Here is a 16,969-nt window from a genome sequence, read left to right as displayed (position 1 = left end):
GTGGGAGACCCAAATGGAGTTCTTGGCTCTTGGCTTCTTTGGGAAGTGAAATGGAAGATGAAAGATCATTCTTTCTCACCCGTTCTCTGCCTTCCAAATAACTAAACAAATCCTTAAGCACACCAAAACTGTCCCTGTGAGGCCCAGAGGACAGGAACTGTGTCTGCTTGTTCACTGGCTCAGCAGCTACCACAAAGAGGGGCTCACTGGAGGCTCTCACATATTTACTGAGCAACTGAAGACTTAAGACTTGAATGTCTATGACTATGACAACTCATTAAACCACTTTCATGTTTCTTGTATAACAAAACAAGTTTTTTTCTATAATTAAAATCAAAATGAATTTTAAAAACTGAGAAAAATGGAAAGGTTAATTCAACAGATGTTGAATTTCCTATCAAGTATCATCTAGGCCAAGTGTCTGTAGAGGAGTTAGACTGGGAGGCTGCTGAGGTACCGTCCAACCCTGACATCCCATGATTTTGTAACTCTATCATCAGTAAGTTCCTTCTGAGCTTAAAAAACTTTGATTTTAAATATGCAGTGAAGGACCCCTGCTGTGGCACAGTGGGCTGTGCTTCCATCTGCGGCTCAGGCTAACCCATATGGATGCTGGTTTGAGTCCCAGCTGTTCCTCTTCCAATCCCCCTCTCTGCCTATGGCCTGAAAAAATAGTGGAAGATGGCCCAAGTGCTTGGGCCCCAGCGCCCGTGTGGGAGACTAAGAAGAAGCTCCTGACTCCTGGTTTTGGATCAGCTCAGCTCTGGCCATCGCAGCCATATGTGGAGTGAACCAGTGGATGGAGGACCTCTGTCTCTGTCTCTCCCCCTCTCACTCTGTAACTCTACCTCTCAAATAAATATTTTTTTTTAAATGTGCTGATTATACTATTGAAATAAAATGTTAAAACAAAAGAATTTTCAAACTTTCCTGTTACTTACTGACCTATTTCCATGTCAGTTATCAGTTGTGACAGATCCAGATTCTATGCGAGCTTACCCTTTAAGAGTGTTCAAGATGTATGCTTCTCCCCAGAACTGCCTTTAGCAAGACAAAAGTACCAATCTCACCCTCCTGAGTTTCTAGTTCCATCACGAGAAACCACAGAAGTGACATATCCTACCCTTCTGATGGCTTTTTGTTCTACCATGAGCAGGCTAGACAGGATTACAATCCCGGCCTTTCTGATGGGTTTCGTTGCCACCCTTTGATTGTTCCCTGAATTATGCTAGAGCACTCCATTTCTGCCAGTTTTCTCGGGTCTGCCTCTGTGGGAACCCCATTCCTGGCTGCTGCAGCATGTTTCTGACTTAAATAAATCGTATTTTGCTCACAGCCTTGTCTGCATGGAAATTCTTGCATGTGAGACAAGAACCAAGGTCGCCTTCCTTCATCACCGTTTAACCTGTAACACTGCCAATAGATTTGGCACTGCGGTTATAACACAAGTAGCTATGGCACAATGATTAGAAGCATAGGCATGGAGCCCAACTCCTGGGGTCACCCCCTCTCTAGCCCTGGTCTGCCACGTGCTCTTGGTCAAGATACTTAAATTATCCACCTTTCCTATGCCTCAGTTCCCTCGCATGGGGAGTAGGGCTTCAAAAAGTTTATGGATAATATGTATTATTAAAAAAAAGAAGACTATGCCTGGATTTCAATATTATTTTGCACCAAAATAAACTTAGCCTTTAATTCATTTTTCCACAAACTTTCTGAAGTACCCTTACATATAAGATAGAGAAGAGGAATAGTACTCATAAGTTTAGGAGAATTAAATGACTAAATTATCATTTTCTAAATGAATCAAACAGCAAGCACTACAAGTCTGGATGATAGCTGGAAAAAACCTGAAAAGCACCTATATAAAGGAGGTAAGGAAGTATGGTGCAAAAGAACAGACACAGAGAAGGAAAAACACCCAAAGACATCCTTTATTAGCTTGAGAAACTTTGCTTAGCTTCTCTGTCTTGACCATTTTTCTCTGAAATGGGAATAATAGTGGTATCTTATCAAGTTATGTTAAAAACTGACCTAATAAATATCTGTCCTATCCAATTATCTTAAAGATTGCATTCATACAAGTACTAAAGTGACTTGCATGCTAAGTGCTAAAAACACACTGACTAGAAAAGGTGAGTCAAACCACAGGTCTTTATGTACAAGTTAAGAATCTTTGCAAGGAAAGACAGTCTTCTGGTCTTCATAATGCATGATCGAAGTGACTGTACTTGGTGTTGGCAAAACAAAGAGCTACTGAGTAGAATTTACTGTGTAGAAAGACAAAAAGGGAGGCACAGGAAACTGGGAAGGATAATGAAATTGTTGTTTTGGGTACATTATTTTTGAACTTGTGTGCAAATGAGAGAACAAGGATGGACAAATTGGCTTGGCTACAGCTTGACAAATCTGTCATACAGATTTGCCTATACACGAACTTATGTCTATGAAAAGAGAACAGAGGTGACAAAACAAATGAAAGTACATGGTAAAGACAGGACATGTTGACTCAGTTATCACATTTGAAAATGACACATTACAAATTTTCAATACATATTTGTGGAATGAATGAAATAAAAACTTAAAAATCACATCAGTATTTATTAGGGTCACAGCACTTAAATATAGTGCTTTGAAGTAACTTTAAGAGCAAAGCAATTATTTTCCTCCATTTACCATAAGTGCATTTACTGAGGAGGAAAACTGCAAAGTCTGACCCACAAAAAAACAGAAATATGGTAGAGCTATTACAGTCACACTCTTACTGACTACAATGACCTTTCCCAAGTCTAAGGAGACTATAAGTGGTCAGTTAAAGGCTTTATACTCATATCCAAATTATCTCCTAGTGGCCTCCCACTAGGGGAGGGCACTGTGGTAGAAGGGGAGTAAAGAATGGAAAATGTATAAGCAGAAAGTACTCTGGGCCTCCTCTTAAAACTGCTTTTTTATTTGGCTTCTGTGGAAGATTTCCACTGAACAAAGATGACCACATATAGGTTTTGGAAATTACGAACATACAGAATATATACCCTATATAAATCTGGCACTTACAAAACTGTGTATGGGGGGCCGGTGCTATGGCGCAGCAGGTTAATGCCCTGGCCTGAAGCACTGGCATCCCATATGGGCGCCAGTTCGAGACCCGGCTGCTCCACTTCCAGTCCAGCTCTCTGCTATGGTCTGGGAAAGCAGTGGAGGATGGCCCCAGTCCTTGGGTCCTGCACCCACGTGGGAGGCCCAGAAGGAGCTCCTGGTTTGGCTTCAGATCGGCACAGCTGCGGCCACTGCAGCCATCTGGGGAGTGAACCATCGGATGGAAGACCTCTCTCTCCTCTCTCTCTCTCTCCTCTCTCTGTGTAACTCTGACTTTCAAATAAATAAAAAATCTTAAAAAAAAAAAAAAAACCTGTGTATGGGATCCAAACAATAATTCTACCACTTAAAAGAATTATAGAACTATAGAACTATCATATTTCCTTTCATTATATTTTGTAAGCCATTTCTATGACTTCATTGCTAAGTCTGGTTTGTTCCTTTAGTATGCATCCAAAGGGATCCCAAAATTTCATGGAAATGTCCATTATGAAAAACAATGTATGGATTTCAATTTAGTAGCAAAATAAATGTATCTTTTAATTCTATTTTTAATGGAATTTTTATTTTTAATAAAAAGTATTTATTTATTTATTTCCTTGAGAAGCAGAGTGGCACAGACAGAAGGAGACAGACAGTGAGCTCTCATATGCTTAAGAGCTAACCAGCAGATGGAAGATCTCTCTCTGTCTCTCCCTCTCTCTCTGTAACTCTTTCAAAATAAACAAAATAAGTCTTAAAAAAAAAAAAAAAGAAAAGAAAACCTAAGATAGATTGTGGTACAGCAACCTAAATAAAAGATGTTATCTACTAAATTAACTTTTCTAATTTTTCTGAAGTTCCAGAGTATATAGTGTTAAATGATCATGTTCCTAAAAAGCTGATAGTATATGTATTTGGAAATCTATATATTATAAAGTGCATCAATATTACAAAGTAGGAGTCGGCATCACAATGCAAGATTAAGCTGCTGTTTCTGATGCAGGCATCCATTCTGGAGTGCTGGTTCAAATTTTGTCTGTTCTGCTTCTGATTCAGCTTCCTGCTAATTTGCCTGGGAAGGCAGCAGATGGTCCAATTACTTGGGCTTCTGCCACCCACATGGGAGACCCAGATGAAGTTCCAGGTTCCTGGCGTTGGATTCGTCCAGTTCTTGCTTTTGAGGTCTTCTGGGAAGCGTATCAGCAAATGCAAGATCTCTCTCTCTCTCACACACACACACACACACTCTCTCTCTCTCTCTCTCTCTCTCTCCCCTGCTCTGTCATGCTACCTTTCAAACAAATAATCTTTTTTAAAAGAGTAGTATTTTATCTGCTCTATGGTAAATTATCGATTCTAGTATTTTAAATTATAATTTCACAGCTACTATGACCTGATGAGATAGGAAAGAATTCCTCAACAACAGCAGGAATCACTAAGGAAGTAAATGAAAGCATATTTACATATAAGAAAAGACACCTTTGGAGTCACCTTGGAATGCTGAGGAGGTAGTCTAAGGTGACACTGAGCTCGTCCATATTCGTCTGTTCAAGGCATAATGGAATTGTTAGAATCAGGCCACTTCGTCTGTCCTTTCCTCCTATTAAAGAAAAAAGACATAAATTCAACAATGTAACAGATATTAAGGCACCATATGAATAGTACATATTTGAATCCAGTTTTACTAAAACAATTACAAGTTAAAGACATCATTTTTTTCTTTTTTTTTATTTAGTAAATATAAATTTCCAAAGTACAGTATATGGATTACATTGGCTTCCCCCCCCATAATTTCCCTCCCACTCGCACCCCTCCCATCTCCCGCTCCCTCTCCCATTCCATTCACATCAAGATTCATTTTCAATTATCTTTATATACAGAAGATCGATTCAGTATATATTAAGTAAAGATTTCATCAGTTTGCACCCACACAGAAACACAAAGTGTAAAAATACTGTTTCAGTACTAGTTATAGCATTACTTCACATTGGACAACACATTAAGGACAGATCCCACATGAGAAGTAAGTACACAGTGACTCCTGTTGTTGACTTAACAATTTGACACTCTTGTTTATGACGTCAGTAATCTCCCTAGGCTCTAGTCATGAGTTAATAATACCAAATGACCATTTATAGATTCCAAATATCTATAGTAGTATAGCAAAATTATAAAAAAGTCTAGAAAAAAATTCACCCATAAAATCTACACCCAAACAGAAATTATCATTTTATTTTTCTTCCATTTACTCTACTTCTTGTAATCAATACATCAAGCACCTATTATGTGGCTGAGACATTAGCATTTGCCAGCAAAATAAATTGTCAATCCACTTAAGAAGAAAAGCTTTTCAGTATGAAATATGACCATTTATTTGCTAGGATGTATTGTAAAAAAAGTATTATAAAATATTTTTAAAAGATTTAAAAAATGGAGAAAATGATAAAAGTTTCAATTAAATAAGAAGTTTTAAAGTTAAGAAAAATTGGTAGCTTTTATAAACCAAGCCAAAAGAGCATTCTATAAAGATGAATGATCTGAGCTAATTCATAAAATTCATATAGCTATATACTGTATATAAGGCAATAATGGCAAAGCCTTGCCCAGATGCGTGGGACCTAGGAAAGTAAGCATGAAAGCCAAGTAGCAGAACACACATTTTGTGTATGTTCCAGTGTCCTTCAGATTGCTCTAAGTATTAAAATGCAACTTTCAAAATGTCTTTATATACACCACTTCTTTGAAAGTACCCAAAACAAAAGCAAAAATAGACAAACGGGATTTCATCAAACTATAGAGCTTCTATATAGCAAAGGAAACAATTAGAATGAAGAAAAGAACCTTTAAAATGGGCAAAAATATTTGAAAGCTACACATGTGACAAGAAATTAATACCCAGAATATATAAAAAATTCAAAAAACAAGCAAAATAAAAAAGAAGAAAATGCAAATAATCCAATTCAAAAATGAACAGATCTAACCAGATGTTTCTCAAAGGAAGATATACAAATGGCTAACAGGTATATGAAACAATGATCAATATCACTAATCAGGGAAATGCAAATCAAAGCTACAAGCAGATATTATCTCATTCCAGCTGTCAGAAAAACAAAAGACAACAAGTGCTGGTGAGAATGTGGAGAAAAAGGAACCTCTGAATACTGTCCAAAGTAATATGAATTAGTACAACCACTGTAGAAAACACTCTGCAGGCCAGTGCTGTGGTGTAGTTGGCTAAGCCTCTGCCTGTGGCACCAGCATCTCACGTGGGTGTTGGTTCGAGTCCTGGCTGCTCCACTTCCTATTCAGTTCCCTGCTGATGGCCTAGAAGACAGCCCAAGTCCTTGGGCCCCTGCACCCACGTGGGAGACCTGGAAGAAGCTCCTGGCTCCTGGCTTCAGATCAGCCCAGTTCTGGCAGCTGTGGCCATTTGGGGAGTGAACCAGTGGATGGAAGACCTCTCTCTCTGACTCTCTCTCTCTGTAACTCTGCCTCTCAAATAAATAAATAAATATTTAATAAATCAAGAGAGAACAGCCAATCTGTTACTGCTTAATATTAAGAATCTTATTAGATCTAAAGTTTGAAGTTTGGGACAAAGGTGAACCACAGGATGAAGACCTTTCTGTCTGTCCCTCTCTCTCTCTCTCTCTAACTCTACCTCTCAAATAAATAAACACCTTTGAAAAAAAAAGAAAAAGAAAACACTTTGGAGGTTCCTCAAAAAAGTAAAAATAGAGCTATCACATGATCCAGCAACCCCACTACTGAGAATACATCCAAGAGACACGAAAAAATCATTCTGTCAAAGAGACATCTGCACTTCCAGACTTATAGTAACACCTTCCACAATAGCCAAGAAATGGAGACAACTTAAGCATGCATCCAGTGATGAAGGGATAAAGAAAATGTGGTGTCTGTATGTGCATATGTATGTATGTGTATACATATGTGTATATATATATATACACATACACTTTATACATACAAACATTTTATGTACACACATAATGGGGTATTTTTCAGTCACAAAAAGAATGAAATTTTGTCATTTGCAAGGTCATTATGTTAAGTGAGACAAGCCAATCACAGAACAAGTATCACACAATTTCACTAATATGTGAAGTCTAAAAACAAAATAAAACAAAAAGTGATCTCATAAAGTTAAAAGTATAATGGTAGTTACCAGAGGTTGGAGAGAGTAAGAGGAAGAAAGGATGGCAAAAGGTTAATTAACAAACCTAAGTTATAGCTACATAAGTAGGAACTTCTTGGGTTCTGTTTTGCACAACAGAATGAATACAGATAATGTATGCTTTTACCATAAAGAACTATTAAATGTTTGAGGAGATATATTTAACCTGATTGGGCATTACACAATGTATATATATACTGAAACATCACACAACACCTCATATTATATATGATTTTTCTATATCTGTTAAAAATGTTTTAATACAACAAAAAAGCAAAGGTTTCCCGCATGCTTGACTTTCACACTAAAGCCTATTTTCATGACACACTGACATTTAAGGGAATGGAATTTTAGAAGTTTAAAAGCCAGCAAATCCTAAAGAAAACAACTGCATATGATTCCCAGAAATCTACCACTAAAAACTGAAAAGTGTACAGTGAAAAAAAAAGGAACTCCTATCAGTGACATGAAAGTAATACATAACATGTTCACCATAAATGTCATTCAGCAGGTTAACCACATGTATGACTGACAGGTACCACATTGTTCAACATCAATAAATGGCAATTTCAGATGGTTCAATGTAATAGACAGACATGAGTGACTTCAACTGCATGTGTTTTGTTTAGAATACAGATTTTACTTTTTAAAAAAGACTTATTTACTTACTTATTTGAAAGGCAGAGCAACAGAGATAGAGACCTTCCATCCAATAGTTCACTCCCCAAATGCTCACAACAGCCAGCAGTGGGGGGGCCCAGGCTGAAGCCAAGAGCCAGGGACTCCAACTGGTTTTCCCACGTGAATGGCAGGTGCCACTCCACTAATTTCGCAAGCATATTAACAGGGAGCTGGATGGAAAGCAGAGCAGCTGGGACGCTAGCCAGCACTCTGGTAAAGTAAGCTGGCATCTCATAGGGCAGCTCAACTAGCTGAATACGACGGCAGATCCTAGGTTTTGCTTTCTAAGAAACATATTACAGAAAACAGTTTTCAAACTATAACCCCTGAACGATTCTGTTAGCTTTAAAAGATTTTCTCTATTACTGAAAAAGCTTGAAAATCACTGATGTAAATAATCAACGGTCAAGAGAGGAAGTCATTTTGTTCCTCAAAATCACTACATTGTACCTGTGCATTAAAACAAAAAGATTCACACCTGGACTGTAGCATACTAACCCACCTTAGAGGACAGGCTTAACATTCAGGACTACATCAAACTCCATGCTCTAGCCTTTCATCACTAAAGGATAAGAAAAATAAGAAAAATAATAATTTTGTAAAAGCAAAAGTGGACAGAAACCCAAAGGAAGACTTCCAAGATCAGTATGGTCCACAGGCTCAAGCGCTATAGAGACAAGTTTCACAGAAAGCAGAAAGGTCACCGATAAGAACAGAATGACATTCTCTACTGGTACTCATGTGGGAAAACAAGAATTTTCTTTAAAAAAAAAAAAAGATTTATTTTATTTTACTTGAAAGTCAACAGTTACACAGAGGGGAGGCAGAAAGGGGGAGAGAGAGAGGTCTTCCATCTGCTGGTTAACTCCCCAGAAGGCTGCAACGGCTGGAGCTGCGCCAATCCGAAGCCAGGAGCTTCTTTTAGATCTCCCATGCAGGTGCAGGGCCCAAGAACTTGGGCTATCTTCTACTGCTTTCCCAGGCCACAGCAGAGAGCTGGATTGGAAATGGAGCAGCCAGGTCTCAAACCAGTGCGTGTATGGGATGCCATCACTGCAGGCAGTAGCTTTACCCACCACAGTGGCCCCGATAAATAAAATCTTTAAACAACATATTCATGGAGAGCAATCTGACAAAACCTAACACCAGTTTAAGTGTTATGTTCTCCTTAGCACTTGCATTTATAAGAATTCATGCTGGGGCTGGCTTTGTGGCACAAGTAAAGCTGCTACCTATGACACAGGCATCCCACATGGGCTCCAGTTTGAGTCCTGGCTGCTCGACTTCCAATCTGGCTCCCTGCTAGTGTACCTGGGAAAAGTAGCAGAAAATGGACAAAGTGCTTGGACCCTGTACCCACATGGGAGATCCGGATGAAGCTCCTGGCTTCAGCCTAGCCCATCCCTGGCCATTGCAGCCATCTGGGGAGTGAACCAGCAGATGTAGTATCATTTTTCCTTTGTCTCTCCCTCTCTCTGTAACTCTTTCAAATAAATAAAAATCTTTAAAAAAAATTCATACTGCTTAACCTGTACAAAATGCACAAAGCTAGGAATAATAATATTCACATACCATCACTCAGAAAATAGAGAAAATACAAATTTCAACCCAAAAGGGAAGGAATTTTAATAATATATATTAAATAATAATCCCAGCATAATTCAATCTCTTTTTTTTTTTTTTGTCCTTTATAATCTAACACTAGGAAAACATGCTGATCTGCAGAGAGATACAATACACTTTGAAAACAGGTCACTGGTATTATCCAAGATAAGTGTAACAATAACTAAACAGAATAAGAAGGAAAAAGCAAGGTAACACAGTCCAAGTAATCCTAAATTGGCAGGGTCATAGCATCTATTCTAAAGCATGTGTGGATTTATTCAATGACCCAAATTCCAGAAAAATCACTGCAGCCAATGTAGCACATCACTGCTCTCAGACTAGTAAAATGCTCTTACCTGCTCTCTGCCTCATCTTATCTGATTTAGACTTTGGGTCAACCACAAGTGTAAATTCAAACCTTTATAACAAATTTCTAAGAGTAAAAAAATGAAAACAGTATAACTGATAGTTCAGAACTCCTCCCATATAAAACTTTTTCATAGAAAAATGGAAGACAAAAGCTAGAAGATAGGATATAATAAAAACAAGTTACTTTGTATTTCAGAAACAATTAATATTTATTATATGTTTATATGAGAAGTGAGCTATCCTGATATACACCTTGTTGAGGTCATTTTCATCAAAACAGTAAAAAAAAAAAAAAGGCTTGCCAAGAATCAGCAGTGACAGAGAGAGCTCCCAAGGCTATCCATTTTGAAGAAATGAAATGCCTTTTAAACAAAGCCTTCATGGAAAAACAAAATACATTTCTGTCAAACTTACCAAAGTAAAAAGTTCAAATACATATCAGACACTTTAATTATAAGAAGAAAACATACCTGAAAGGAAGGCGAGTTTTTTCTTCAGAATCGGTAGTATTACCGAGGCCTCCATTTCACTCCAGTCAACTTCCTCACTTCTGAAAACACAAAAAGTTAAACTCAATGACAAAATAACAATCAGTCTATGAAATGCACACTGGTTTATCCCAGTTTCTCTACTTGAGAACTATTGATATTTGAGCCAAGTAATTATTTTACATAGAGAGCTGTCTTGTGCATTGTAGAACAGTTAGCAGCACCCCTGGCCTCTACTCATTGAATACCAATTGCACCCCCCTTTCCAGATGTGAGAACAGAAATATCACTGGACATTGCCGGATATACTCTGGTAGGCAAAAATGGCAGCTAGTTGAGAATCACTGGCTTAATTTAGTTTCCAGAGCAAAACTCAGATGAGAACACTACCTGGTACATAGCAGTATTTCAACACATTCTTTGTTGAATAAAGGAAGGAGTCAATAATCAAACAGGCAATCAATTTTCTATTGCTTTCCTTGTTACACAGCTCAATTCCAAATATCTTTTTCCTTCCATACCACTATTAAATGGCTTTTTCCTATTTCTCCTGTTTTTGTTCCTCTTTAACACATGACAACACACCTCATCATCATGTTTACATCAAAATATTTTTAATACTTTTTCAATTTGTGTCCTGTCCACTATCTCCATCTCTCCACATTTTACAATTTCAAACTGTCCAGGGAAAATTCTGATTAGCTCAGTTCATCTTTTTGTAGCAGTCCTCAATTCCTGTTCCTGTTTTGCTTTTCCAGGGTCCACTTTGAGCACAGCCAGAGATCACGGTTAAACAAAAAAAAAAAAAAAAAAAAAAACAAAACTGGAGCACACATAGAGCAACAAGAACAAGACAGTTTCCCCTAACCAGGCCTCAGGCATGGTAGGCATTCAGAAGTGTGGCTGGACCAGTGTACTATCAAAGCAGGTTTTCCTATAGATCAGAACCTCTGCAACAAAACAAAACACAAAAATCAAAGGTTCGCTGTACTGTCCTCCTAAACTTACTTTTATGTCAGAGACTGTTTTCCACACACTTTAGCCCTTCTTCCTCTTTCACATCTCACACACACCCACCATCACAACTCAGGATAGCTTCTTGGAGTGTACTGTGAAATTCTGTTGTATGCAGTGAATGTATACTCCTTCGAAAATAATTTTCCACCAGTGCAGAAAATGACTTTTTATATGAAAGTATATTGTATACTTGACAAACACTTGCAACAAACCTGACCCATTTCAGACACAGAGCTACCAGCTGAAGCTAAAAACCTGTCACATCTTTGCCCTGCCAAAAATGTTGCTTTTATAAAAAAAGATTAATTTACTGATAGGCAGAGTAACAGAGAGAGACACACACACAAAGAGAGAGAATCTTCCATCCACTGTTTCATATATCAAGTGCATGCAATAGCTGGAGCTGGGTCAGGCTGAAGCCAGGAGGCAGGAACATCATCCACGTCTCTTAATGGATGGCAAGAACCCAACTACTTGAGCCTCCCAGATGCATCAGCAGAAAGCTGGACCAGAGAGGAAGATGAGAAGCTTGCAGGACCTTGTGGCATAGCAGGTTAGGCCACCACTTGTGTGGGGAGCAACTCGGACTATACTGTTACTGGAATTAAGACTTATTCTATGCATCTGCTCTCCCACTGTGGGGAGCAACTCGGACTATATTGTTACTGGAATTAAGACTTATTCTATGCATCTGCTCTCCCACAATATGGCGCTGGGAGAGAAGTAAACAGCTTCCGCACAGCAGCCTCCAATTCAGCTAATAAACTGTAGGACTTGCTCCTGATTGGAGAGCAGCGTACTCGGCGTGTGGGCAGCCGAGTTAGGATTGGCGGAGGAGGACTATAAAGGAGGAGAGAGACGGCATGCACCAGGAACATCTAAGGGGAACACCTGTGCAGCCCCCGAGAGAGCCGGCCGGCCGGCGGTGTGCCGCTCCCCCGCGGAAGTGGGGAATGTGGCAGGGGGAACCGCCCTTCCACGGAGGTGGAAGGGATGGTAGCCAACCCGGGAAGAACCAGCAGCAAACCCGGGGAGGGCCGAGAAGATGAAAGAACAGCGCAGGGTCCTGTGTCGTTCCTCCACGAAGACGGGGAGCGACAACTTGCAATACCAGCAGCACTGTCTGAATCCCACCTGCTCCCCTTCCAATCCAGGTCCCTGCTAATGTGCCTAGGAGAGCAGTGGAAGTTGGCCCAAGTGCAGGAGAAGTAGAAGGAGTTCTAGACTCCTAGCTTTGGCTTGGCCTAGTCCTGACAACTGAGGCCATTTGGGGAGTGAACCAGCAGATGAAAGATATCTCCCCCCACCATACCACTTTCCTCCCCTCCCCCATCTCTGTGTACCTCTGCCTTTCAAATAAATAAAATAAATATGAAAAAAAGGGAAGGTAGAGCTTGATCCTAGGCACTCCCAAATGGCAGCAATTTAACCTGCTGAACCACAATGCCTACCCCCAATGCTGTCTTTTTTAAAAACCCCAGATAGTGAGTAAAAAAGGAGATATACTCTTAACAACAGTCAGATAAGGCTAATTAAGTATGACTAAGCCCAAATATTATTCTACAGGTTTTGTATATGTAATTTTAAAAACCATTACTTGCAGTTGTCTACAGAGAAAACAAGCTGTCAAGTTAAATGATAAATTATTTTCAGATTGTATTCCTTGAATATTTGTTTTCAAGTTGTTCAGTTTTGTTCTACGAAAGCACAGTTAATAGACAAGTATAGATGCTCTTTGACTTACAATTGGGTTACATATGAATAAATTCAAGATCAGTTGAAAATATCATTGGATTAAAAACGCATTCAACACATCTACTGTGCTGAACATCCTCGCTGAACAACACAGCGTGCTGCAGAATGTCTGCTGTTCACCCTCATGGCCATAGCTGATCGGCAGCTATGGCTCGTGTCCACTGTCTAGCACAGCAGTATCACACACCCCAAGCTAGGGAGAAAAATCAAAAGAGAAAACTCATTCAGTTTCCACTAAAAGTGTAATCATTGCTTCTGCACCACAGTAAAGTAAACAATCCAAGTTGAATCACTGCAAGTCAGGCACTATACGCAGTAGGAAGCAAGAGGAAAAAAGCTCACATTTTATGTGTTCAATGCAAAACCAGAAGCACTTCTAGTTTCCAGATCAACATTCTGACCTGTTGAGTTGTTATCCAGCTATACAAGAACAAAGGATAATCTGGATTCACAGCATCGATCCCTTCTCTTTTGACCAGCTTGTCAGGGGCACAATTTGAAAGTCTGATAATAACAACAGTTGATTAAAATAATTAACATTTACTAAGTGTTTAATACAATCCATGTACTGTTCTAAACAATTTATAAAAAAAGTATTTAATTTTCACAACATTTCTATTAAGTACTATTATCATCCCAATTTTACAGAAAAGTTAACAGGCTCAGAGAGCTTAACTGCCGCTCCAACACACAGCTAGTAATCAGGGAGCACCCAGGTGATCTGGTTTCACAACACAATATCAGGCTATCAATAAAACAGCTCTAAGAAAAATCCTGTGACTCCCTGCCAACTGACCAAGATGGAGCATGACAAGAAAAATTAAAATATCTAGAAATACGTGCGGCATAATAAAAAATGCCAGGGTAATTCAAAAATTTCATGGGAAATTAAATTAAATTTATATTCAATTAAAATTTCATTTTCCATGAATTTCTGAAGTCCCTTCAAATAAATAAATCATTACCTTGATTGATGGAAGGAATCAACATTTTTGTCCACCAATGATTTTACACCATCAGGACAAATGTCAACACAGTGAAAAGAGTAAATATTACCTAACAATTATAAAAACAGTTTTGTGGCTGAGCATTTGACAAGCAATTAAGATGCTGCTTGATGCCAACATCCCATATCCAAGTGCCTGGATTCAGGTTCTACTTCTGCTTCCAATCAAGCTTCCTGCTAATATGCATTATGGGAGGCAGCAATGATGGCCTACTCACATGGGAGACCCTAGATACAATTCTGGACTCCTGATTTCCACCTGGCCGAGGCCTGGCACTTCCAGGGATTTGGGAAGTTAACCAGCAGATGGAAGATCTCTGTCTCTTTCTGCCTTTCAAATACATGAAAATTTTAAAAAATAAACCTTGATCTTAGGGATCAGCGTTGTGGCTTAGCTGGTAAAGCCACTGCCTAAGACGCCAGCATCCCTTATGGTTGCTGGTTCATTTCCTGGCTGCTCCACTTCCAATCCAGCTCCTTACTAATGGCCTGGGAAAAGCAGCAGCAGATGGCCCAAGTGTTCAGGTCTGAACCCATGTGGGAGACCCAGATGAAGCTCTGGACTCTTGACTTCAGCCTGGCCCAGCCCTGGCTGTTTCAGCCAGCCTGGGGAGTTGAACCAGCAGATGGAAGCTCGCTCACTCACTAACTCTGACTTTCAAAATAATAAATCTTAAAAAAAAAAAAAAAAAAAAAAAAAAAAAAAGTAAAAAGTTCAACCTCATGGATTCCCCAAAAGCTAGAAATAAGAGAACTCCTATCCAGGCTGTCAATGGTATGCTCCCATGAAGGATTTCAACTTATGGAAGCAATGCAGACACAAAGGTCACTTGGTGACAGAAACAGAAGCAGCTTCCTAACCATTTTGTGTATTATGAGCTCAGATTCTTGGGTTGTCTTTAATCCCTTCCAATTTATTGAACCCAATTCTCAATCCTTTTAATCAATTCCATAAATTATACAACATCCTTCCAATAAATCCTTTTTCTACTAACGTTAGATTTCCTTTGAGTTAACTGGAAAATCTGACTGCAATAGGAAGCAAAAGTACAATTTAGAGTTCAGAATAAACACTTTTTAAAAAACCTGTCGCCATTTACTTTGGATAAAAATTTCCATTAGTACACTGAGGTTTTAACACTTGCCATAGTAATATGTAATTACACAGAAACAAGGAGACAGGACAGCTGCAGGTGACCTTTGGACTAAACACATATTTATTCAAAGGGCCAAAAGGAAACAGTCTTGATTTAGATTCACTCTGGCAAACTATGACATCTAGAAGCAAACTTCCATTTTATTATTTCTCCTCAGGGACAGCTGCTTTATCCAAATGAGAACCACCTTAGCAAAATACTAACTTGCTTTTTCACCTAATAACTTTTTGTTACACTTTGTTTTTTAAAAACATATTGAGGGCCAGCACCCTGACACAGTAGGTAATTCTTCACCTGCAGCACAGGCATCCCATATGAACACCAGTTCTAGTCCCAGCTGCTCTTCTTCCAATCCAGCTCTCTGCTATGGCCTGGGAAGGCAGTGGAGGATGGCCCAAGTACCAGGCCAATGGAGGATGGCCCAGGAGACTAGGAAGAGGCACCTGCCTCCTGGCTCTAGATCGGCACAGCTCCAGCCGTTGAGGCAATTAGGGGAGTGAACCAATGGAAGAAAGACTTTTCTCTCTGTCTCTCCCTCTTACTGTCTGTAACTCTACCTCTCAAATAAATAAAAATTTTTAAAAATATTGAAAATAATGAAAATTATTTTTGAAACAATGCAGGCTTTTCATTGTGTGGGCCAAGATCAAATGAACTGATGGATAAAATGTGAAGCAGTCAAGAGAAACAATGATGTTCACTGTTGCCTCCCCCTTCTAGGGACTCCTTCCCATCAATCTCTTCACTGTTATCACAAAAGAGGTGGGAAATACAAAATAATGTTTACTGTACCACTGATTAATTGAACTTAGTTTTTCAAGAGTTGTTTCAGATTTTCAAGTCTTCAGCATGGCCATAAAGAAGATCTGCCTCTTATTTTAATACCTTTTATAATAGTTAAAATAGATAATGTGTAAGACACGCAAAATACCACCAAGCATAGTCTCCATCATAAAATATTAAATAACACATAGCTACCACTTCATGTTCTCTAATGGGATACAGATTATTATTTTAAATAAAAAGGCAGGGGGGAGGGCTTTTTTCCCCATAATCTGTATGAATGGATTTTATTCTCAAAGAATGAAGTCAAAGAACGGGCATTTACCTAAAAGGAAGCAACGAAAAGTGACAAGGAAAATCTGTTTTTCAGAAAACTTGCAAGTTAAGAAAAAATAAGCATAACACACTACTGTACTTATGATATTTCATATAAGGTCATTCCAAAGAGGACATATTTTAAGTCACAGTTTATTAAACACAAAAGAGGCATAAATTCAAAGTTTGTAGCACATGAGTTTCCTTGAGACATGTGATTATAAAGGAAAATGCAGCCATGACTGCAAATTACCTTTAATCAAAAGAAAAAAAAAACAACCTACTTTGGTGCTTAATATCTTAATATCATTTCTAGGTTCAAAATAAATCCTACCTAAAACAGAGGCCCTCTAAAGTTAGAGATAAGGAATTCTGAGAATTAAAAACAGGGAAACTAAGTTTCTACAGATACTTTATATTTACTTTCCAGTTTGACTACCAAAGTGTCAAAAGAGGAAAATAAGGGCAACCAAGTAATGAAGTTGCCATCCTGTCTCCCCAAGAGCTGAGACAGTCTTAC

At 38.8% G+C, this 16,969-nt stretch overlaps 1 protein-coding gene across 5 annotated transcripts in view; it reads right to left on the bottom strand.

The window, feature by feature from the left end:
• The window catches only part of SESTD1 (SEC14 and spectrin domain containing 1), a 153,914-nt gene that overhangs the window by 87,846 nt on the left and 49,099 nt on the right, over positions 1-16,969 (bottom strand). For 4 of the 5 annotated variants that reach the window (XM_051848393.2, XM_051848395.2, XM_051848394.2 and 1 more), the window contains exons 2-3: positions 10,399-10,478; positions 4,570-4,678 (exon numbers count right to left, since the gene is read on the bottom strand). In XM_051848393.2, the coding sequence (XP_051704353.1) occupies positions 4,570-4,678; positions 10,399-10,453 (164 nt within the window). In that variant the 5' untranslated portion in view covers positions 10,454-10,478. Of the gene's footprint in view, positions 1-4,557; positions 4,679-10,398; positions 10,479-16,969 lie in introns of all 5 variants that reach the window. The other variant, XM_051848396.2, reaches the window with a different exon arrangement.

This window comes from Oryctolagus cuniculus, chromosome 3 (genome assembly GCF_964237555.1).
Source record: "Oryctolagus cuniculus chromosome 3, mOryCun1.1, whole genome shotgun sequence".
Lineage (NCBI taxonomy): Eukaryota > Metazoa > Chordata > Mammalia > Lagomorpha > Leporidae > Oryctolagus > Oryctolagus cuniculus.
The sequence above is the reverse complement of the archived record's forward strand: the minus strand, read 5'-3'. Positions and strand labels throughout refer to the sequence as shown.